This window comes from Triturus cristatus, chromosome 6 (assembly GCF_964204655.1).
Source record: "Triturus cristatus chromosome 6, aTriCri1.1, whole genome shotgun sequence".
Taxonomy (NCBI): Eukaryota; Metazoa; Chordata; class Amphibia; order Caudata; family Salamandridae; genus Triturus; species Triturus cristatus.
Genome location: NC_140589.1, coordinates 911,451,231 through 911,476,672, shown reverse-complemented (window position 1 = coordinate 911,476,672; position 25,442 = coordinate 911,451,231). Strand labels below are relative to the sequence as shown.

At 41.1% G+C, this 25,442-nt stretch overlaps 1 protein-coding gene across 2 annotated transcripts in view; it reads left to right on the top strand.

Moving 5' to 3' along the window:
- Positions 1-5,209, top strand: part of SLC2A12 (solute carrier family 2 member 12) — a 516,964-nt gene extending 511,755 nt beyond the window's left edge. For both annotated transcript variants that reach the window (XM_085611583.1, XM_085611582.1), the window contains one exon: positions 692-5,209. In XM_085611583.1, coding sequence (XP_085467709.1) covers positions 692-785 — 94 coding nt within the window. In that variant the 3' untranslated portion in view covers positions 786-5,209. The remainder of the gene's footprint in view (positions 1-691) is intronic.
- The last annotated feature ends 20,233 nt before the right edge of the window (positions 5,210-25,442 follow it).

Sequence of the window (25,442 nt, the reverse complement as noted above, 5' to 3'; positions counted from 1 at the left end):
TGTACGCTCTAAACTCTTTCAACAAAATTCTATTAATATTAATGTAAAACGTTTGTTGGTTCAGAATGAAAGGCTATGATGAATTCCACAATCCAATGTAGTTTGGTAAAAGGGCAGGTACAAAGCGATAAAAGATAAAAACCATCTTGGAAAGAACTAAAAGTAGGAGAATATGCAGGTATAATAAAATAATTAAAAAAAATAAAACAAGAAAATTCAACAATGCGGATTCACTACCTAAATTATTGTATCATTACAACAATTAATAAACTTCATAGAAAAACATAATTGGTGTACATAATTTAGATGTGTTTATATGTTTCATGATATGATTTATATATGCGATATTTTAAATTGATATGAGATTTGTAACATGGTATAGTATTTTATACTTCAAGAGATGCTTGGACAGAACCAACATTTGGAGAACATGTAGGAATAATAAAATAAAACAGGAAAATGCAAGAATGCAGGTACACTATCCTAAATTATTGTATCATTGCATCAATAAATAGACTTCATAGAAAAACAGAATTGATATACAATTATACATTATCTGGCATTAAACTTGATGTCTCATGATACAGTTTATATGTGTAATTTGTTAAATTGATGTGAGATTTGCAACAAGCTATATTATTTTATGCTTCAAGAAACGTTCTAAAGGAACAATTTACTCTCTCTGTTTCAGGTCCCACGTATACAGGTGGACAACAAGAAGGAAGACTGTACTTAAAATGGAGCCTGTTCAATGTACACATAATCAAGTTTGCACTACTGAATGATCATTCACTGACCAAAGAAAACTGGAACTGCATACCAAAGAATGTGCCCTTCACTTCCCAGTAGTGTTGACAAGCTATGCATAGTTTATCTACAAGTTTTGTGTACCGTTCATAATTTATTTAAATATGAACCATTGCACAACCAGAATTCATGGCAATTGAAAGATGTGGTACACTGGCAAACCGAGAGGAGTGGGTATCAAAATTGTTTAAAAAAACCACAGCCATTATTTGTGGCATTTCCTTGCATTTTGTTTTAAATAGCTAATGTCTTGCCAAAGTGTTAAGACACGCTCATACTGTCACATAAAGAGGGAATGCTGCTATTGGATATATGGGCACTCCAGGACTACAATAACAACAGCGTTGAAGATTAATTTCAGAGGTAGTCTCAGTAAAGTATGTCTCAGTAAGTGCTCTCTCAAATATAAGTCCCAGTGGCAAAGTTGTCCTTATCTGACAGAGTATGGTATAGTTTCACCAAGGTCCTCCAGAAGCAAAGGTCTCGGAGTCTCCTGTTCCAGTATTCATCTCTTCTATTACTGCATTCGTCTGCCAGTGAAGGGCTGGAGTGGTAGCCTTCATCAGAGGACTGTTCATTGGTTTTTAGCAGTGTAAGGTAATTCAGCATTAATTAGTGCCCGAATGCTGCATGCTTATAAGGGCTGCAGTTTTCAGTGACATCGTCGATTAGACAGACCGGAGTCTCAACAACCACTATTTATCACCTAACAGATCAAATATTCTCTGCAAGGTTCACAAGTACCCATCCATTTAGGGCCCATATTGCTGTAAATGCCACAGGGTTCATTAATGTTAGGATCTGCAGTGTCTATGGTTTTACAGCCTCCAGCAACCACCACGCAAGAGTTCCCACTGTCATTCTCTCCTTGTACTGCAACTGTTCATTTCCATTGCCAGTCGGGTGAAGGTTCTCCCATGCTAGTGCCAAAAGGTCCATGCCCTGCAGGCTAGGGTCTTACCTGTCCCTCACACTTTGGAATTTCCTTAATGCCCCTGTCTCCAGCATCAATCACGCTCAGAGTCATTATCGTTAATGGCAGTCTTCTCAGTGTCCATCATATCTCTTTTGACTTCTCAGTTCAATTCAGAAATCTCTATTTCAGCAATACATGCCATAAAAGCAATATAAATACATAAAAACATAAAAGGCCACACAAACATTATACATAAAACAGTAATCTGCACAATTTACATATGATATTTACACTGAAATGTAGTCGTCAACATAGCCATGTTAAATCCCATAAAATGTGAACTTCATTAAATTAGCAAGTTAAAAAGCTAAAAGCTTAACTTTAATTTTATAATCTACATCCATCCCAAAAACTTGGCAACAGAGCTTGCATATTGAGGGGACGGTTCTTAGCGCAGTATTCTCAATGCAACATTACTGCTTCTTGTGCCCAGATTCTTACATTTAGGCTTCAGCCATTTTTTCTGTGGGCCCAAATATACTGAGTAGGCAACCAAGACATGAGAGAGTTTCAATGTTACCTGTGCAAGCAGGACATTTGTTATCCGTGTTGGGAGACCAGTTACATGTAAAAGATGTTATTGGGAGGATTCCTATCTGAAATTGAAAGTATTGTCTCCTATCGAAAGGCTTGGATATAATGTACTAATAGGGCTCATGGAGGGGGGTGGATTTCAATTTTTTAAAAACTCCCCATCAATATAATACTCTTAATTGATCTGAGATCATCTGTCATAATCATGTGCCAATACTGATCTTTATTTTTTTATTTTGAGGGGAATTGTACACCAGTTGGGTTCTCCCATGTTGGTCAATGTTCTTTTGATGTTATAGCGCCAGTCAATCTTCTGTGGGCGATCAGCCTCCATAACATCCCTCAGGGCTTTAGCATATTTGACCAGCTCGGGGGTAGACCACATTCTATGCAAAAATAAGATTGGACGGAGTCTTGCAGTATCTACTAGGGATTTTTGGCCCAGGTCATAAAGCAGGGGTTTAGGAGGGGTACTTAGTGGTAAACATGTTATATTTCGCAGAAACTTATTCTCTTCTACAGTAAGTGGGGCTAAATTTGTAAAGCCCCAAAGTTCTGAACCATAGAGAACTGAACCTACTACTTTGGCTTCATACATGTAGAGAATTGGACTTTTTGGCTTTTCTAAATGAGCTTTTGAATTCTTTTAATAATGCGCCTGCTAGCTGGTGATGTTTGTGGACAATTATTTCGATTTGGGGTATCCAAGGCAGATTCTTGGCCAGAGTAACTCCTAAATAACTAAAAACATCACTTTGTTTGAGGTACTCACCATCTAGCTTCACAATGCCCCTAAAAGACTTATGTTGATTAAAAGCCATAAATTTGGTTTTGGCAGAATTAATAACTAAACCTAGAATCTTACAGAATGCCTTAAAGCAGAGAAGTGTGCGTTGCAACCCACTAGGGGTTTTTGAGATTATAATTGGGATAAAACATTAAAAAATAAGGAGAATGGTGTCAGACCAAAACAAACCCTTTCCTATCAGAAATCGACCGGTTGTGTCACCCTTGACTTATATTCCCATTGTTCTTCAAAAAGAGAAACTCCTGCAAAAAAAGGAAGTGATATTGAAGTGTCAAAAGGTTCAGGGGTTGAGGTCTCTTTGGGTGACATCAATGTTCCTAAACTGTAGGGAGCACTGTTGTATTATACAGGCTCTCCTTTAATGTGCATCTTTCCCTGGGGTTAGACAATCTTGTAAGCACAGGTGGGAGAGGCAGAGGGAGTTTACCCCCACAGAAGCAGCTGATCCAGGTCTCAGTGTGGCTTGTGGCTGTGGACCATCTGACTGCTCCGCTCTTGTGCATTGCACAGGTCTAGTGGCCTGTCTATCCATTCCCCATGCGTACCTTCCTCTGCTTCTCACCCATAACATTGATTACGAGAGCTGGAAATAGGAGTAGCCAGGGCTGACAAATGTAACATCAATATCAAGAACAAACGCAAGAGAATTAGGGAATCAGCTACCGACACCGCTGGCTGCAGCAGCCCTGCTCAGCGGCCTTCTTACCCTATGTTATGGTGTGAATACTTAACCTATTCAGGCTATTAATTGTTACTCAGTTCAGTCATTAAACTGCTTCTCGTTAGGCATACATCCATTTATATAGAGCCGTGTTCCGCCATCCAAAATTCAGTCATGGGAGTGTAACGTCTTTTAAACTTTTGGAACACGGCTCTATACAAATGGAGGTATGCCTAAGGAGGAACTAGTCCTTGCATCAAGAAACTGAAGAACACAAAGCAATAATTGGAATGTGTTTAAAGAAAGTGTGCACTAAAACCAAATACAAATCATGACGAAGCATATAATAAACTTCGCTTCATGTATTAGAGGTGAGCATATGATGTTTTGGCCCTGGAGAAGCCCATAACTGGGTGAAACTCATTGGCTGCGCGGAATTGTCTTTTTCAATCAGAAGACTCTGAATAAAGATAAAAAAGCAACGGGAATACCCCTCTAGCTATCTGTTCTTGTTGCTTATCTAGCAGATTGATTATATTTATGTTTTTGTCTAAATGTTGCCTCTCTACTGTGTCCAAATATGGTTTTCATACCCAAGAAAGATAGAGGATTGAATGAAACAACTGAATTAACACTAGACTCGAAAGAGGCAGCTCTCTCCATCCTGAGTCATAAACATGTATTTGACAAATGGGGTATAGAAATTGCACTTCCCAAATTGGAAGGATAGCCCACAATCTTTAAATCTGATGGCAGAGTGCCCCGCCTACATAGTTTCCAAGTGCAAACCCTTTCCTCGTGAAATACAAACAAATTCTCTGAGGCCCTGCACGCCAACATCTGAGACAGTCCAAGGACTCAGTGTAAACACTCATTCAACTTTGAGAAGCACTCGTCAAACAAATTTCGATAGTCCGCATCGGAAGAGATTAGTGTAAAAGTGGGTCATCAAGGCAGATGACAGTGCACGGTGACAGAATCAGTCGATCAAAGGCATCAAGAATGGTCCTGGCTTCCGACTATCCTGGGGCAACCCAATCCTATTTAAAAAATAGTTAATCAGCAGTGAATCAAGGCTGCCAATCAGGAGATCCCCCCTAATTAAAAAGACCTCCCCTATACGTAAATTAGTTGCATAAGGCTCTGCTCATGAAATATTGTGGGCTGGGAACAAATCAAAATTCAAGAGGATGAAAACTAATATCTATCATAGTTAGATTTAATGTGCCTGCAAGAAACATGTGCTAGGGAACCTATTGTATTGTTGGGATATGAGCCATTCAAGCTCATAAAAGAGCTGTCAGCGGTAGACAGCAGAAGGACTAGCAATTTTCTGTTAACCCTCCATGAACTGTAAAATAGAACACATAAGATCAGAAAAACCATGAATTTCAATTAAATTCCCAAATATGAGCCGCCAGAATTTATTTCTGCATTGTATTTATTTAAATTCAGGCAGACAATCTCTCAAAATCAAAGTGGACTGTTTAATCAGCCACCTCTATAATATCATCAGGGAAATCCCAGAGGCAGAAATAATAGTGACAGGCAACTTCAACTTGAACAAGTTCTGTGACATTCTAGAATCAACAAGGCAGGTGGATTTAAAATGGAACATTCCCTTTCCTGTGGTTGATCCACAATGATGATATTCAATATAGCCTTATAGCCCGCCGTAGCGGACTAAACCGGCCATTAAAAGCCCGCTCCAGCCTTTAACACGTGAGCAGGACTTTAATAGCTGGTATAGCCCAGCTACGGAGGGCTATAAGGCTATTACAACATTCTGCCACTAGAGGGCAGAATGTTCTAACAAATAAAACAAAGGCCTCTCAGAGCTGGAGGAGGATTAAATCCCCTCAGGCTCTGAGAGGCCTTTGTTCACAGCAACAGCTGTGAACAAACTCAACCTGGAATGTTGCTCGGCTGGCTTTTACCGGCCCGTAGTAGCAGGGAGCACTCCATTGTATTCAATGGAGTGCTCCACATTCCAATATTCTAATAGGGAATACACTAGTGAAAGCCCTCAATGCGCTTGGGCTGCGCACCCTGAATGGCCGGCATACTGTAAATCAACCGGCAGCACTCACACACATCGCCCCTAAGCGTGGCGCTGACTTGGACTACATGTTTCTGTCAGTGCCTCTGCTCAAGCAGCTGAAAGAGTTCCAAATAGAAGGCCGCCCAAAAAGCAATCATTTCCCACAAAAGGTGGTGCTCCTGTTCAAAGACTACAAGGTCAATCATGCCACTCCGATAGGAGATGGAGCGGCTGCACCACACCAACTCGAATCACTTGAACCGCCAATGTGGGGAATCATCTAGCCATAAGAAGGAATCACTTTGGAGAGGATTGCTTAAATGATTTAAGCACTATGGCAGTGGAAAACCAGATCGGCAGCTCAGCAACCTGGTATAAAGCAATGACAGGCCTCTGCAGGCAACTAAGGACATCAACATGCAATCATAATAATCTCATATCTGTCATCACTGAGTGTAAGGCATCAGCGGAAGATTGGCAAAGTGACGAGATTGATCTCCAAGGCAAGGCATAGTGAGGACCAATGCAAGGCTGAAGTGACTCAGCTGAGGAAACACTACAAAAATCTAGCCTAGGAAGCAAAACAAGCTGGGAATGAACAAATCTTGGTCTTTCTGCTATAGCCTTATAGCCCGCCATAGAGGGCTATAATGGCCATTACAGGCCCGCTCCAGCTTTAAAGGCTCCGAGCCGAAGGCGACGGCCTTTCACAAGGGAGCGGGACGTTAATAACCAGTATAGCCCAGCTACATAGGGCTATAAGGCTATTAGAACATTCTGCCACTAGAGGGCAGAATATTCTAACAAATAAAACAAAGGCCTTCCTGAGCCCGAGGGGATTGAAAACCCCTAGGGCTCCGAGAGGCCTTTGTTCAAACAACATTGGAATGTTGCTCTGCGGGCTTTTACCGGCCTGTAGAAGCATGGAGCACTCCATTGTATTCAATGGAGTGCTCCGCATTCCAATGTTCCAACCTCAGATAAAAGTCACCAATACTGGAAATGGGTGAATTCCTTCACAACCGCAAACCATCCGATGAGACAAAATCAACTGAAAAGCACAAGGTCAGAATCCTATGTGGCCAGCCTCTATTGCTTCTCTGAGATAATTAAGAAAAACATCCTCTGCCTCCTCACAGCAGTGTTAGCTCCTAGCATCTTAACACAGCCACCAGCACCTGCTTTATTTAAAGCATTGCCGACAACAGGTAAATCATCGGATTCAGGCGCAGATTGGAATATCTCTCAAACACCCCATCCTCCTTGGGGAGATCTACTACCAAAGGGAGAAGTAATGGGGCCCCAGGGCCAAATGGTCTTCCCACTGCAATTTTCAAAGAGGATCAGAAGTTTTAAAGCAAAGTAATGTGCAGTGTGTTTGATGACATACTTCTTACTAGCAAGATTCCTTTATTGTGAAAAGGAAGTAGAGATGACCTGGATAATATAGATTTGCTTGACCTGGATGCGAAATTGTTTACTTCGCTGATTCTACAAGATCTACAAAATTGGGTTAACTAATTAAATATAATGACCAGGATCCAGATTGGGTTTCGTAAAAATGCAGGCACCTTAGACAAATTATGACACTTGCCTTTCTAGTTCACAAATCGTTGGCTAATAAACGAGCCTTTCATGTATGTTTTAGTGACTATAAAAAAAATGCAAAAGTATTGATAGGACCAAGCTATGGCAGAAATTGAGCAACTGGTGTCTTCTGTGGTAAATATTTCATTACCGGTACTATTTTTTATGCGGTAAAGTCTAGTAAGAATAACTCAGTAAATATAAGAGGCAGAATCCGTGGTATTAGAGGTTCTAAAAGGCTTTATTCCTCTACAAAGGAATTTACAGTTCGAACTGTAGGCTTCAAATTCCATCACCATGAAGGTTCAGGAAGGAAGGCAATACATTATTGACAAGTAATGATATTTATATGAAAAGTATTACATTAAGACAGGTGCAAGAGGCGTAACAGCTGATAATACAAATATGATACACATACGTAATGAAAAAAGGCGTAAACATAGGCGTAACTAAATACGTCATTAAACATGATGTCACAAGTGGGTGGATCCATAAGAGAATCCTGCAATGTCAGCAGAAATATTTGGCAGAGATGCGCGCGCAGCCGCATGACGTGTGATTGACGTGCAACTAGAGGGTGAAGGGGACTTGACATTTAGCTCTACATGTGGAGACAGAAGTCTGAGGGGTCATGTCAACCTAATCCCAAATCATATCTAATATCTTATGTTTAAAGAACTGTATTATCCAAAAGGAAAGGTCTCTCGGACGGAGTCTATTCTATACTGACTGTTAGTGCGTGTACAAGCGTCTAAGTGTCTACATGAGATGCGAGGGGGAAGGAATCTTCCATGGTAACAGGGGCTATGAATTACTTGCATGAGGACAGTGAGGCCTGGCCCTTTGCATTGTAGCTGGAAGAATGTTTACCTAAACTACTAGACAGGAATGCATCGGATGAGGAGCGGAGCAGATAATCTTGAAGGTGAAATACAGCTTTTTGGCAGGCAACAGGCTGGATCAGGCACCGTTAGCCGCGCAGGGAGTAGGACAAAGTTCATGGATACAGATACAGGCTCGGACTGGAGCTTTCAGAGGCAGAAGGCAGGAAAAGGCTTGATGGGGGAATTCAGGGCCTACTCGCCTGAATCTGTAAAATGTGGAAAGTGAACCACATAAAGTCGGTGGCCTTTCATACTTAGGAATGGAATATCTGACCCATTCATGGCGGATCTGAAAGAGGACATGTTGATGGTGGACGCACATGTATTTGCGTCTTCATAACTGGAACTGGAGGGAACATACATGTACTTATAGCATGCACATGGAGCCGTTGGGGTCTACGATAGGGGGCATAATTGATCACAAAATTCATATTTCCTCATTCCCTCCTTGTCCCCTACGGACCCTCAGGAGATATCGATCTTCATCAATCCATCGATCTGTTCATATAGCATCATTTGTTCTTCTTTCTTCTTCCGAGATCTTGAACGAAAACTTGGATGCGGGATACACGATGTGGCACACAGACCACAAATCGCTGGCCCACATTGTAGACATAAGCAGCAACTGAATAGTATGAGAAAGCCAATACCTAGGAAGGATAGGATTCTCCATCCCCAGGCTGACAACACGCTCCAGAACCAACCGGACCAAGTCCAGGTGCCTGGACTTTGGTGTATCTGGCTTATAATCTTATGAAGGCGAGTTATGGCTTTATATACTGACGGCGAGTTTTCTGGTATGAAAACACAGCAACTTGATCCGATGACCCTACAAGCTCTGCCCCTATCGGCCAGGATGACGTCAAGGACAAGACGATTTTGAAGCACAACAATCCGCATAGCAGACTGCTCTTCTGTTAAATTGCCTAAGGCGGAAGTAGTCTCGTTCACTACTGCTTCAAGGGTTCTAGTTAATCTACGTATCAGCTTACTATTAGTGACTGTACCTATATAGGGAAAGAAACCTTTATTGAAATCTGTGTATTGCTCCCATGCCGTTTCAGTGTAATCGACAATCGGGAGATCTCTCTGCTGTCTGTTGTGTACTAAATGAGTATTTCTGTGATAGTCAGGAGGGGCTAGGAAAACAGGTGGCAGAAGGAATGCTATGTAACAGGTACCATCCCAATCTAGAGGTAGACGTATATATGCGGTCTGGCCACATATGAAGTAGGAATGACGGGAAGCTCTAAATGTAGACTTGCCTTGATCACTGAATTTTATTACAGTGGTGCATTTACTATGGCCCATGTGTATGGAACCATTCTTTCTTACACATAATTCCCCTTTAACTGGGAATACTGACATAGCGGGCAAGATTGGCGTAGCTTCGGATTCAACATTCAGAATCAGGAGGTTAAGTGTAAAATTACCTAATCCATATACTTCATTTTCTAGATCAGTTCCTGTTCTTTTGGGAAGTCCCTCCTTGTTAGGGTAGCAGACTTTAAGCAAAACTAGGTTCAGGTTTCCCCATACCCAGTTGTCTTGATAAACTACTGAATTTGAATCTAGAGAATTGATCAAACTAAACCATGCTCCACAGGAGTCATTATGAGTGAATGGGTACGGAAAGAGGGGCAAAACTCCCTTATAGTTCTGATAGGGAGGGAGTCGGCCACATATCCAACAATTTGTAGCATTGCTGGTCTGATGGGAGTGATGTAACATACTAATGAATGTGTTGTTGCGCAGCGCAAATCTATAGGACAACTCATGCGGAGGTAATTCGCTAAAAGAATGTTCAGCAGTAACATTGTAAGCACGCTTAGAAATAGGGTAATACATATGTAGCAATATACTAGTTATAATGATCAGAAAACTTAGAGAAAACAAAATTAATAATGTTACTGTGCAGTGACTACGAAGTGATTTACAATACGCATGCCAGTTAAGCTGCATCTGTCGATTTCTTTCTCTATTCCGGTCTAGAGGATACATGTCCGAGACAAATTCAACCGATTCACCTTGGAGAGGACTTAAACAATCAAATTGTCTGACTTGCTTGACCTTAGCTTCAGCTTATAAAGTTCTGTTTTTGTTTGTTCAACCAAGGGGAGCTTTGAATCTGTCTGTGAGGGAATGCAGGGCTGAGTGTTCACGTCGGACGGTAGTCCATAAAATTTCTTGATATGACTCGAGTGCAACCACCCTTTACGTCCCTCAATCTTCACGGCTGTCCTTGTTGTTAGCAGAACGAGTTTAGGCGATTTCCACCTAGGCTCCAGTTGGGTCTTCCGGTCGAAATTCCGCACCAGAACCAGATCACCTGGAACCACGTCATGGGGCTTCACCTCAGTGTTATCGGGAAAAGCTGCAGCTACCTGTGAACGACAAGATTGTAGTGCAGACATCAAGGAAGCCAGGTAATCTGTCAGCATATTACAGTCAACATCAGTGATTTTGCGAGGTATAGGCGTCCCCCACATATTTGGTGGTCTACCGAAGATCACCTCGTACGGGGATAGCCCTGTTCGAGAATGTGCCACCATTCTCATGTAAAAGAGCGCAACTGGTAAGGCTACTATCCAATCGACACCTTTTTCTCTACATATTTTGGACAATCTAATTTTCAGAGTTTGATTATGACGTTCCACAAGACCTGCTGCCTCGGGATGTCGAACACAGTGGAATTTCCATTGGTAACCTAACAGAAGTGAAACGTGTTTCATCAGTTCGGATGAGAACGGCTGGCCGTTATCTGAGTAGACAACACGTGGCAAACCGAATCGTGGGAAGAATTCTCGAACTAGCTGTTTGGCAGTAGTCGGGGCAGTGTAATCTGAAACCGGGTAGGCTTCTGTCCAACGGGAAAGAGCACAGACAACTACGAGAACATATTTGAATCCTCGACATCGTTCCATCTGGATATAATCCATCTGGAGGACTTCAAAAGCATGATCGGGAGGTTGAAATCCACCCTGCTCTACGGGGATGCTTTTACCTGGATTAAACTGACAACATATCATACAGGTACGTACTTTCTGTTTGGCTGCTGCTCGCAGATGTTTGTTAAACCAAATGTGTTGAATACTGTCTAGCATAGCTTTTTCTCCTAGGTGCGCTGGACTATGTATTGTGTTAATGTTGACTTGAACCATGGAGTCGGGAAGAAACCATATAGATTTTTCCTTCGTCATCCATCCTTGATCCGTTTGGATCCCTCCTAATTCAGTCCATTTCTTTATTTCTTCTGGTGTAGCATGTGTCTGTATGTCAATTACATCAAGGGCGGGATCCTTAACTGTCATGCAATGTGTTGGTGTCAGAACTATTGTCTTTGTCGTGTCAGTTGTGTGAGTCTGGTTCTGAGCAGTCTGTTTAGCTGTTCTGTCAGCTAAGTCGTTACCCTGAGAAATGATATCGGTAACTTTTGTATGGGCTTTGCATTTCATAATCGATATTGCAGTAGGTAAATGAATTGCGTCTAATAGGGCTTGAATGAGGGGTCCGTGTTGGATATGGGCGCCGTGAGAAGTTAAATAACCTCTCTCTTGCCATAGTACGCCGAAGTCATGGACGACTCCGAATGCATAACGTGAATCTGTGTATATGTTGACTTTCTTATTTTTGGCTTGAATACAGGCTTGTGTCAGAGCGATGAGCTCTGCTGCTTGAGCTGACAAAGTATTAATACAATTTGTTTCAATGACTTTAGTGTCTGTTGTGACTGCGTAAGCGGCCACTAACTCTCCTGTACTTGTTCTCATACATGAACCATCTACATACAATGTCAGGTCTGGATCTGATAAAGGGATATCTGTCAAGTCTTGTCTGGGTTTTGTCGTGATAGTAATGACTTCAATACAATCATGTGCTAATGGATCTGTTCCATTTACTGGCAAAAGTGTGGCAGGATTTAACGTATTACAACGTCTGATTTCTATATGTGGTTGAAACAATGTTAATTCATAACCGGTGAGTCTCGCTATAGTCAAGTGTTGTGTTTGTGTGCGGTTCAAGAGAACCTCTACTGCATGTGGTACTTGTACTGTTAATTGATGTCCTAACACTATGGCATCGCTTTGTCTGATTGCTAAAGCTGTTGCTGCCACTGATTTCAGGCACGCAGGAAGAGCCTGAGCTACTGGATCTAATGTACTAGAGAAATAAGCACATGGTTTGTGTGATCCTGCTTGTTCCTGAGTGAGTACTGACAAGGCAGTACCGTCGCGTTCTGTAACAAAGAGTGTAAACTGTTTACTATAACATGGTGTTGCTAAAACAGGTGCTTGGCATAAAGCTTTCTTTAAGCTTTCAAAGGCATGTGTATGTTCTTGAGTCCAAGGGAGGACAGTCGATGTGGCTGCCTCCTGTGTTGTTAACTGGATGAGTGGTTTTGCTAGAAATGCATATTGAGGGATCCACTGCCTACAGTATGAAGTGAGACCTATAAAAGCCCGCACCTCCTTTTGTGTCTTGGGTGGTGACATGTTAGCAATTAACTGGATGCGATCAGGTGTAAGCTGTCTTCCCTCCTTGGACAGCGAGTGCCCAAGGTAAACAACTTGCTGGACACAAAATTGCAGCTTAGAAGGGGACACCTTGTGCCCCTTGTCGGCCAGAAATTTCAAAACCGTCAGTGACGCTCCTTCACATTCAGGTTCGCTTCGGGCGGTGATCAGCAAATCATCGACATATTGAAGCAAGGCAGTGTTAACTGGCATGTGGATACTGTCAAGTTCTCGTTTCAGTGCTTGGCTATAGATGCTGGGGCTTTCTGTGAATCCTTGAGGAGCGCGTGTGAATTTAAAACTTCGTCCATTTAAACTGAATCCGAACAAATATTGACTTTCCGGATCTATTGGGACGCTAAAGAAAGCATTCTTGAGATCAATTACAGTGAAGAACGTTGCTTCTGAGTCAATAGCTGTTAGTAATGAAGAGATATCTGGAACCACAGGGTATTGTGGTACAATACATTTATTTAATTCGCGCAGATCAATAACTAATCGATATACTGGTGATGCTTTCGGATCCGTTCTTTTAAGAATCGGAATTATCGGGGAATTACATACATTGGATTCGGTTTCTACAACCACTCCTTGTGCAATGAGCTCGTCAATGATTTGCAGCAAAGCCACAACAGCATCTGGTGGTAACTTGTATTGTCGCATTCGTGGTAGTACTACTCCTGTTTTTAGTGTGACTCGATATGGTGTAATATTCATGCAACCAACATCAGTGGGGCCTTGTGCCCATAAATGTGTAGGTAAATTCTGCAGCCGGTGATCCATGTCTCTGGACACGTAGTGACCTTTGAAGTCACGTAAAAATAGTCGTACTCCTTCCGGAGAACAACATATTATAGCTCCTAGAGCTTTCAATGTTTTTATACCTAACAAGTTTTCTGGACATGATTTAGTAAGCAATAAATCTGTAGTTCGTGTCAATGGACCAACCGTAAGTGGAAGGGGTTGCGTTACTTCATTAATGATAGGCTTTCCTGAGAATCCAAGGGAAATATTCTGTGAGCCTGAGAGGGGTGCCCCTGGAACTTCACTGCGTCGTATAGTTGTTCTGCTTGCCCCTGTATCAAGTAAAAACTTTCTGTCTTCCCCTAATAGTTCACTATGTACATAAGGTCCCTCTTGATCTACAGGAACCTCGATAAGGGGTAAGCCAACTTCCCTCTCTAGGCTATTTCATGTGTATCGCTGATAATCGGGATAGTCATTTTGTGCATACTGGTACATCTGTTGCGTGGTTGCTTGTGTGGCAGCAATAGGCTGCGCTTGTGGTGGTGCTACGGTCTGTTGTGGAGCTGCCTGTTGCGGAGCTAGTTGTGCATGCTGAGGTATTTGTTGTTGATTCTGATCCTGTCTAGGTGGACGTGGTCTTTCCTGTGTTCTACCTGTGGCAATATTATGTTTCAGGACTGGACAATCGTGTATATAATGACCTTGTTGTTTACAATAGTTGCATGTCCCTTTCGTTGAACCTGCGGAATCACCCTTTTTATGACCATCGGCTGGAACTGTCTGGGCAACAAGCATTTTCATTTTCGTATCTTTCATACGTCTTTGTTCATGTTCTTGTTCTTCTCTAATTCTATTGTGGTGATATTGTAACATCTGTAACATCTGTGACGGGGTATTACCTTGCCAGGTACTCTCAAATTTCAATACTCTATTCTTAACTTGCGGCAGGGAATTTTCAACTAATTTTGTCACAAACAGATGTGGATATGACTCGCTACTTGCTTTTATGCCACTATTAATACCAAAACATTTTTCAAATCGGGAATAGAAATCACTAGTGTCTTCATCTTGCTTTTGTTTACAGGCTGAGATTGCACCCCAGTCCTCCTTTTTCGTAGTTAATAAACGTGGCAGTACCTGCACTAGTAATCCTGGTAGTGCTGTAGTCTTTTCCCCAAGCCCTGATCCTGCAGCTCGGGCCTTTTCTTCGTTTTCTAATGCTGTCCAATCTATCTTTTGGTCTCCCACCTCCCATTCCTTTTCTTTGAGTTTCTCGTAAACACCGGCAGGCATTAACACTTTCAATATTTTCATAATGTCGGGGTAAGTATACTCTCCCATGAGTAACATGTCCTTTATCTCACGGTGGAAACCTGCTGGATCCTTGTCATGGCTGGGTACTACTTTCTTCATTTCCAATAATTCAATTTTAGTTATAGGCGTGTACACAAACACGCGTGTAAAGTTATTATCTTCACCTCTGATTGGGTGTACTTCGCGTAACGGATTCTGTCTATCTATGTGATACATTTTTCTTCCCATCTGAGCGCTTTTTCTGTACGTCTATATGATTCTTTACGCCATAATTCAATGGCATCTTTCTGTGATTGTCTGGCTTTCTTTTTCCATAATTCTTCTTCTACTCTCATGATGCAATCTGCATCCCAGGTCCCCGCTGCGGGCCATCTCTGACTCTCTGGTAAATCCTTGGAATAGTCCACCCATAAATCAAGAAATAGTACGGCATCTAGGCCATGCTTATGATACATAAAGTACCTTGGAGTGTCCCTAGGTGGGATGGGAACAGCTTCTTCGAGTACACCTTTTCTGGTTTTGATCTGTCTTAATTTCGAAAAGAGCGGCATTTTTTGACCTTATTACTAGAACACACTTTATACAATAAACACAATAATGAACAATCATTCACACCACAATATGTAGAACGTATTAAAACAATTAACATTTAAAAGTTTAACGAACGATAATAACTAATAGAAAACTAGTTACTGACATATTACTGACACTAGATAATACCGAATTATATGCAAGACATACTAGATATACTGCTAAACAGTACAGATACACTGCTAAAACAGTGCAGACCGGATTTGTGTACCCAAACCCGTCTTGACCGGCACAACCTATGTGCACGTTTAAATGCCTCCCCGGCAATGGTACTCACCGGGTAGCGCGGAACGGAAGGCCTCGGAACTGAACTGGACTGGACCGGACTGGACTTGACTCGACTGGATTCGGAACTTCGGAACCTGGTGGGCCTCTGTATACCTCGGATCTTGCTCTCCCAGCTAGGCTCTGGTCGGGATACTTCGCACTTCTCACCGCCTCGTCTGGGTGTTGATCGCAGCCTCAGTCACCCCCGCTCGGCCGGAGGGAGATACAGGAAATCCTGCAGGTACGCGTTTTTGTCCGTTCAGCTGTGGCAGGAGACCGGGCCTGCAACGCACCTCCGGCGCGTGAGATGAGAAAGTGTCCCTGTTCGGGCGCCAATTTATGTGGTAAATATTTCATTACCGGTACTATTTTTTATGCGGTAAAGTCTAGTAAGAATAACTCAGTAAATATAAGAGGCAGAATCCGTGGTATTAGAGGTTCTAAAAGGCTTTATTCCTCTACAAAGGAATTTACAGTTCGAACTGTAGGCTTCAAATTCCATCACCATGAAGGTTCAGGAAGGAAGGCAATACATTATTGACAAGTAATGATATTTATATGAAAAGTATTACATTAAGACAGGTGCAAGAGGCGTAACAGCTGATAATACAAATATGATACACATACGTAATGAAAAAAGGCGTAAACATAGGCGTAACTAAATACGTCATTAAACATGATGTCACAAGTGGGTGGATCCATAAGAGAATCCTGCAATGTCAGCAGAAATATTTGGCAGAGATGCGCGCGCAGCCGCATGACGTGTGATTGACGTGCAACTAGAGGGTGAAGGGGACTTGACGTTTAGCTCTACATGTGGAGACAGAAGTCTGAGGGGTCATGTCAACCTAATCCCAAATCATATCTAATATCTTATGTTTAAAGAACTGTATTATCCAAAAGGAAAGGTCTCTCGGACGGAGTCTATTCTATACTGACTGTTAGTGCGTGTACAAGCGTCTAAGTGTCTACATGAGATGCGAGGGGGAAGGAATCTTCCATGGTAACAGGGGCTATGAATTACTTGCATGAGGACAGTGAGGCCTGGCCCTTTGCATTGTAGCTGGAAGAATGTTTACCTAAACTACTAGTCAGGAATGCATCGGATGAGGAGCGGAGCAGATAATCTTGAAGGTGAAATACAGCTTTTTGGCAGGCAACAGGCTGGATCAGGCACCGTTAGCCGCGCAGGGAGTAGGACAAAGTTCATGGATACAGATACAGGCTCGGACTGGAGCTTTCAGAGGCAGAAGGCAGGAAAAGGCTTGATGGGGGAATTCAGGGCCTACTCGCCTGAATCTGTAAAATGTGGAAAGTGAACCACATAAAGTCGGTGGCCTTTCATACTTAGGAATGGAATATCTGACCCATTCATGGCGGATCTGAAAGAGGACATGTTGATGGTGGACGCACATGTATTTGCGTCTTCATAACTGGAACTGGAGGGAACATACATGTACTTATAGCATGCACATGGAGCCGTTGGGGTCTACGATAGGGGACATAATTGATCACAAAATTCATATTTCCTCACTTCCACCAAAGATATTAAACTAGATTATCACCCTTTGCTCTAACTAGTTGAACCATGGTAAACCTAGTAGAAACGTCACATTATCTACAAATGGATCCAAGTTAAACTTACTAGAGACGGCACATTATCTAAAAGAGTTTCCATAAATAAAGGACTGAAACAAGGCTGTGTGCTGTCCCCCATTATTTTCAATATATTTACTGCAGACATCAAACCCACCCTGAACACCCCAAAAACCTGCCCTCTGAGACACAATGGACAACCATGGCAGATTTTGCAATATGCAGATGACACAGAATCGCTGGACTTCTCAGCGATTGGGCTCCAATATTCGCTTAACAATCTTCTTACTGTAAATTAAATGGATTAGAAATAAATCCAGGAAAAAGGAAAATTGTCACCTTCAGTAGCATCCAGAAGCAGCTTCCCTGGTCCTGGAAACTAGGGGAGCATACAATTGACAAGGCCAATTCATATATGTTTTGTGCACTCCAGGCCTCCGGTACATCATCAGTTCATCAGGAAGCCTTGCAAAAACGGGCCACAGGAATCAAGGCTGTCCTCTGTAAAAGGTCTGTAAAGACCCTTGCTCTTTCCACTATTACAGGTCATATAAGCCAAATTCTTATCTTCAGTAGTCTATGGCCTCAAAATATTCCCGGATAAATTTGGGTGCTGGTTGAATAAGCAGCAGTTGAGACTCTTTTGCCAAATATTTAGACACCCAATTTGCACCATAGAATTCCAGATAAGGCTTTAATTTAGTTTGATAGATCAAATCCCGATGAAGCGAGACGCTGTGTTGAAGTTTCGATAAACTATAGAAAGAGGAAGAGGGGAGCCTCAGACACTTTCTGTGCAAAGATTTGTTCAAATCAACGTCATCGCCCTGGCAGGTTATAGTGCATAAGTTATTGGACGATCTGCAAATAAGGCAGCCATAGTATGAGAACATATCATATGAAGTCTTCAAATTCCTGTTGGGAAAGGCAATAAAAACATTATCGGTAAAGGAGGATCCCCGGGATTAACAATCAAAAGCCCACAACCAATATACAGTAATAACTTATACCAAGATGAAGCCTCAACATTATTTGTCTCTACCTCTTGGGAGAAACTATAAACTTAAGTTTTTAAGACTTCAAATAGGCGTCTTTGATATCGAATGTCAAAAATGGAGGAATACATGCAAAGACAAGTCCTGTCATTTTGTCCCTTCTTAAAGGAACCGCTGGCTCATGTATTATGCACCTGTCTATCTTTTGAATCAGAAAGATACTTTTCGCTAAAGCCACTATTTAGAGAACTGCATGTGAGGTAGTTAGCTGTCAAGAGGCAGCTAACCAATGCTTCCAGGGCACACGTAGGAGGCTCACTGCTTGCTTTGTCAAATTTATTAACCATATTGAAGCAATACTGGACTTCCTAATATCTATGAAGGAATTGAATTGCATTCCATAATTTTAAATTGTGTATGTGTCACAAGAGCTGCATGGTACAATTTTTTGGGCGCATGTACCTAATTAAAAAAAGTGTTTAATATAAATTAGGAACCTTAATTCTGAAGATGCGCATCCATTGTCTAATGATCATATATATAAATGTCATGTCAAGAGTGACCAAATTATTTTAACAGAGCATTTTAGCAAATTTCTTTAATCATTTTTCAGAGCATTTTCTAAGAATGTTTCATTCTTTTAGAACTGCTCTGGGATGACATTTATTGTATTGTTATGCAATGGTTTTCATTATTTAAGCATGTTATTTAAATAAACTTTAAATATTTCGTTTGTAAGCACTGACAACTATAGGGCAGTACTGGACATGGGGACAGGCTGTGTGTAGAGTTGTGCAGGAGCATGGTCCATGAGCAGAATAGAATCTCCTCTTTTACTAGCCTTGCATCTGGGGAGAGTGAAAGGGCAACACAGACCATCTCAGTCTGGGGGTTTCCCCTGTTCAGTGATTTATGACTCCGAGCTTTGGAATTCCTCCAGCTTTCATCAGTTTGTACAAAGGGTCAATCTCCTCTGCACTGATCTCTTTGCACTAATGGAGAATGTAGACATTCTACTGTATTCTTCAGGTACTGTCTTAGAAAGCGAGGAAAATATATACTGAATAACCATCCCATAATCATAAAGACAACTGTTATTTTATATTTGGTCACTTATGGGTTTTAGGGCACAGTACAGCATTCTGGTTTCTTTTAGCATATTCTTTGTTTGCATTTCTTGTACATGTGCTCAGCCAACACGTGTTTCACCCTGCATGGAAATATGTTTACAGCTTTCTCTAAGCTGAAAGTAATTGTTCACAAACATCAGGTTTAGGCTGTGAAGAGTGTATCAGTGCTTAATTTGTGCTGGTGGTATCCGGTGCTTGGCACCTTCACTTAATTGTCAGCAACGGCTCTAGTTACAGTTCAGGTGTTATGTTGGTGCTGCCATTGGCAGCACTGGCAGGGTATGGGTGGTGCCGGCTCAGCCTTCTGAGAACCGGCCCTGGCACTTAATATTTTACAAATTCGGCACTGGAGTGTATAAAACTCTTTTTGTTGTAAGGTTGTGCCGTACAGTCCTCACAAGTACGTCACATGCTGGACCGCAAAGACTGCGGGAAAACTATGTACAGGAGAGCTACAAACTGTTCGCAAGACTAGTCCCGCCAGGTCATAATTAAGCTCACAATGAGGTGCTCTGATGATCATGCCGCACAAAATGATGGCTATGTATCCTTTTCGCCTCTAATTGTTTGGGAGTCCTGGGTGCTACTAAATGCTGGGAATTTGTTTTTTAGACCTAACAGGTGACTGGAATATTGCAATTCCTTGTATTTTTTGGTGAGGAGGCAAGAATGTTGTATTCCGAAATGCATCCACAGTTCAGGAGCGAGGGGTTGCATTCAGAAAAAAAAACTAAGAAGTTGAAGAACAAACTGCATAAAGAGATGAGACATTAAAGTGATATTGGTCTATACTGGTTGGAATACTCTCAGGGTGTACCATGGACATTATTCAAATATAGATGCCCCTTTTTAGTGAAAGTGCAATAAAAGGACTGCTGAAAAGTGTTATGTGATTTCATGCACTATCTAGAGCTACTATGTGAAATTCTGTGAATAAATTTATAAATGATTGATCATTGACTTACTCCCATGGTTTGTTGTATAGGAACAATGCAAAGGCAATACAATAGTTACTGATTCCACTATTGTGTTGTAAAAAGATTATAAAGAATATATCCCTACAGAGAAGACACAGTTCACACAAGTCACTGCAAAATTGTGACGTGTTGGGAAAGGGTGGGGTAAAGGCTGCAGGCAACCGGGAAGCTGAGAAAACGAGTCTGCGCAGTTTGTCATCATGATTTTTGAAGACACAATGCGCAGAATCGAACTGTCTGCTTCCCTCGCTCCTGTTATTGGCAGGACCGAGTGGACACCATTTGCAGCTCCAGCATCTGTGTTTGACTGGCAGTGACAGCCAGTAGCTGAGGAGCAGCATTTAAGGTGGTGCGCACAGCAGGTACATTTCGGAATCAACTATATGCTTCCCTGATCCCTTGACACTCCCGACGGTTCCCTGCAGACAGTGCATCCCCAACCCTGTGTGAGGACCAGGCACCAAGAAAGTGAAGGTAGGTACGTGAAAAAAAAGCGGGCTCAGAAAACCTGAAGTATTGGCACAGAGTGACTCTAGGCACCAGCAAACTGAATTCACTGCTGGGTGCATTTGCAAAGGCACACAGAATCACCGTCACCGGAACAGAGCATGCTGCTCTGTCAGTGACTGTACTGTTAATCAAACCAGAGTCCGGCCTCAGCAGCGAGTAACTTGGAGTGCTGCACGAAGTATTTCTTTTCAGCTCTATGAAAGGAATTGAGCACGACTGTGAAGTGCAAACCCCTCTGAAGGTGGGGGGTCAGGCGTGAAGCTATTACGTACTGGCTATAAATCATCAGCTGTGATCGCATGCGTCCGTCTGCAGAAGTAGATTAGATTAACGCTAATTGCTAACTTTTACAGCATTCTTGCAGTTACATTTTTTGTGGCACTTTTCTGACCTTGTTGAAGGTCAGTTGCAGTGTGTATGATGGCTTACAAAGATCTGCCAATCATGCGCTGGAATGTCTGCAAGAACGACAATCAAGGTGAACCCCAAGCTTGGGCTATTGTTTGAAGACGTGAGAGTCCATATCATGGTGAAGGCCTGGCATTGACAGTGGTAGCATGTGTGCTTTGACACATTTATAGGACTAAGAAACTGAACTCAAGATTACCCCATTGTTTCATGGGTTACATTCTACACACTCGCAGTACTTCATAGGCCATGTTTGTGTAAATGGGCTTCGTGGGTGGTTAGCTGGGCCAATTACCAAATTTGGGATGTATATCTATTTTTGGTCAGCTTTTGACTGCTTATTCTACTTGATTGACACGACTGAAATAGGCTTTTTACTTTTGAAAATAGTTAATATTTTGCTTAAAAAAAAGGGAAACAAAGCAGTGAAGTTTCATAAACACAAAAAATGGAGAGCAATCACTTAAGGGACTGTGAGACCAACTCTTCTAGCATAGTATTATTTACACTAACTTGAGTGGAGACTGATGTATTCACAGTGAGTTTCATCCAAGTGAACCTTTTCAGGAAACTGATACGGTTGCAGCTGTGCAAATTATACATTTTTGTCCTCCTTTCTTTCTTGTTCTTTACCACCGAGTCGCTTCTTTTCATTTTCAAAAGCATTATTCTAAAGCAAGAGTCTTGGTGCCAAAAGGGAAATGGTACCCGATTGTTCTACTAACTTAAGAGGACAGTCTAACTCAGTTTGTAAGCTTCTGCTTGATATTACTGCTTCTGTGAATGAAATGTATCCATGTTCTCTTTTCTTCTTTTTAAGTTTAACATCAAAGTTTATTGAGCAAACTTCAATATAACACAATATATAAAAGAGAACAGTATTAAATGTAATTAAGAACATTTTCAAGTAAATAATAATTTATATGAAAAAGATAAAGGAAGGAGAAGAAAGGGGGGAGGGGGGGAAAGGGAAAAAGGGATAGGAGAAAGTACATTCTGTTATAATCTGAACTCTGTAATAGCCTCTAAGAGAGAATAACATATGAAACAAATTGGTATGCATAAAAAGACATTGTTAAAAAATATCACTATCAAGCTATAATAATAATATATATCGAAGGGGATATTAATGAGAAACTGTTTAACTAAGCAAAGACAACAAGAAAATGATGGAGGTTTTTGAACTTCATCAGAGGTTTGAACTAATGGAGCACTATGTGAGGCAGTGTACGTTAAATAAGTGGATATAGGGAGCCATAAAAGATCTCTTTTGATGGACACTGAAATAGGGGTAACGAAGTTAGAATCAAGTCTATGATAAAAACAGACTGCATTCCACCAGGCTCTAAAAGTAACTTTGTCAGCTTTTTTCCAGTTAGAGGTGATTAAGTGAAGAGCTACTGCCAATAACAAATCTATGATTTTAAAACTAGAAGGAGATTGGGGCCAGCAGGGGGATAGAGAGCCTAGAAAAACATTGGAAGGGGAGAAGTGAATTTTAGTTTTAAAAATTGTATTCATTTGAGACCAAACCAATTGGCAAAAGCATTTCACAAGGGGACAACCAAAAAGCATGTGAAGTAGATCTGCATTGATGCAAGGGCAAGACCAACAAATAGGGGTAGAATTTGTAGTGAATGAGGCTAACTTTGCGGGAGTAAATAAGAGACGTGATAAACAAAATAGAGAGTTTGAGATGTATTAGCAGCCCTGGAAGTTTTATGAATTTTGAGCCACAACTTATCCCAAAAAGAAGTTGTCCAACATTCCAGGAGATCACTTTCCCAAGCCAATTCAACCTTCGTTTTGCACCTATCAGGAGATAGAGATAAGCATTTATATAATGATGAAGCAGAGGAGGAGCTCGTTAATAAGGGAAAAAGCGCGGAGCTACCAGATGAGGAGGAGGGCAATAATCATAAGGATCGAAGGTATTGACAAAGTGAAGGATACAAAAGATCATATTGAGATCCACAGGAAGGAGATAGGCCAAATTGTGTTTGAATATCTGAAAAGGACAAGGGAACCTCATGTAATAATAATTGTGAAATCCAAAGTAATCCCTTATTGCTCCAAGATTTCCAGTAGAAAGTACGATTTTTAATGCGGAGTAAAGAATTGTGCCAAATGGGCTGTTGATCTAATGAGGAAAGAGAGGGATAGGAAGAAGGAAGAAGCGGAGCAAGAATTTTGCGAGTGTGAGAGATAACCGGGGTCTGAAAGGAAGAAATATTATTGGTAAAGGCAAGAGATTCTTCAAATTTAAAAGGTGTTATAAAATAATTTTCTATAGTCAACCAAATAGGAGAAGGTATAGTCTGATCAGGAGAAAGCCAACGGGAAGATTGTTTTAATGAGAAGGCAAGATGGTATTTTTTGAAGTCAGGAAACTTTTGACCACCAGAGATTTTATCTGCCTTCTAAGAGGATAGGGCGATACGTGGAGATTTGTTTTTCCAAAGAAATTTTGTTAGGAGAGAATCCTATTTTTAAAAAATAAAAACCAGGAATACGCACTGGAATCATAGAGATAATATATAGAATTATCGGAGAAAGCATCATTTTAATGGAATCTAGTCGTCCTCACCAAGACAGAAAAAGTGGATGCCAACGATCGATAGAGTCTGATAAAGTCTTAGTTATGTGATCAAAATTTAATTTTAGGGTTTCCGGAATGTTTGAAGAGAACCACAGTCCTAAGTATTTTATCTTTGAAGTTTGCCAAGAAAAACCCATAGAGCTGAAGTCATGTTTAAGGCAAAGGACATTTAGGGGGAGAACTTCACACTTGTCCGAATTAAGACGATAGCCAGATCATTGGGAAAAAAACATCAACCTGTGCCATAAAAGATGGAATGGAAGAAGAAGGATTAGAACAATATAAAAGTATATCATCCGCGTAAACAGACATTTTGACATGGGAGGTAACAAGCTGAAAACCAGTGATCAGAGTATCCTGACAAATCTTGGTTAAGAAGGGTTCTAAAGCAATGATAAATAAAAGTGGAGATAGAGAGCAACCTTGGCGTACACCTCTAAGAAGGGGGAAATAGTCTGAGATTTTACCATTGACAAAAATAGAGGCTGTAGGACCTGAATACAGTAGCGAGATAAGGGATATAAATTTAGGAGGAAATCCTATCCATTTGAAAGCTTGAAACATAAAGTCCCATCCAATCCTATTGAATGCTTTCTCTGCATCCAACGCTATGGCTGCAATAGGATAATTAAGAGTAGGGGCTTTACTAAGGATAATAAAAAAGACTCTGGAATTATCAGAAGATAGACGACCTTTTACAAAGCCCGATTGTTCAGGACTAATAAGATTAGGTAAAATAGGATCGATTCGGACAGCAAGAATTTTTGCAAATATCTTATAATCAAGATTGACTAACGAAATTGGACGATAATTTTTGCAAAGAGATGGATCTTTGTTATCTTTAGGGATTAAACAGATCATGGCTTCCTGAAAGGTACCGGCAGAAGCGCCAGCAGAAATAAAAGAATTGAAAAGAAGTAAAAGATGTGGGAGGAGTATCTGAGAAAAATGTGCATAGAATTCTACAGTAAAACCATCCGGGCCTGGAGCTTTCCCTCGTTTTAGTACAGAAACTGCATGAGTAAGTTCGGGAAGAGTGATATCCATATTTAAAGAGGTAAAGTCAACATTAGGAGGCGACGGATGATCAATGGAGTGAAAATAAGAAACAAGGTCAAGTGAGGACGGATAACATTGAGGAGTGTATAAGGTTTTATAAAAAGAAACAAACTCGTTTAGGATGTCATTGTCTTTAACTAAGGAGACACCAGCATTATTCCGTATAGATTCTATCCTAGTACGATCACGCCGTATTTTTAAATAATTTGCCAAAAGCTGCCCCATCTTATTTTGACCTCCATAGTAACGTGCACTGCTTTTCAAAAGATTTGAAGAGGCTGCTTCTGTAGAAGATTTGTTGAAGTTAAATTTAGCTTCAATAAGTTTTTTAAGGAAGATTCAGAGTTTGAATGATAGTAAGTATACTCAAGTTGTTTAATCTCAGCAAGCATTAGAGTCCAAAAGGTATTATCAACAATAACTGGTGCATAAATATT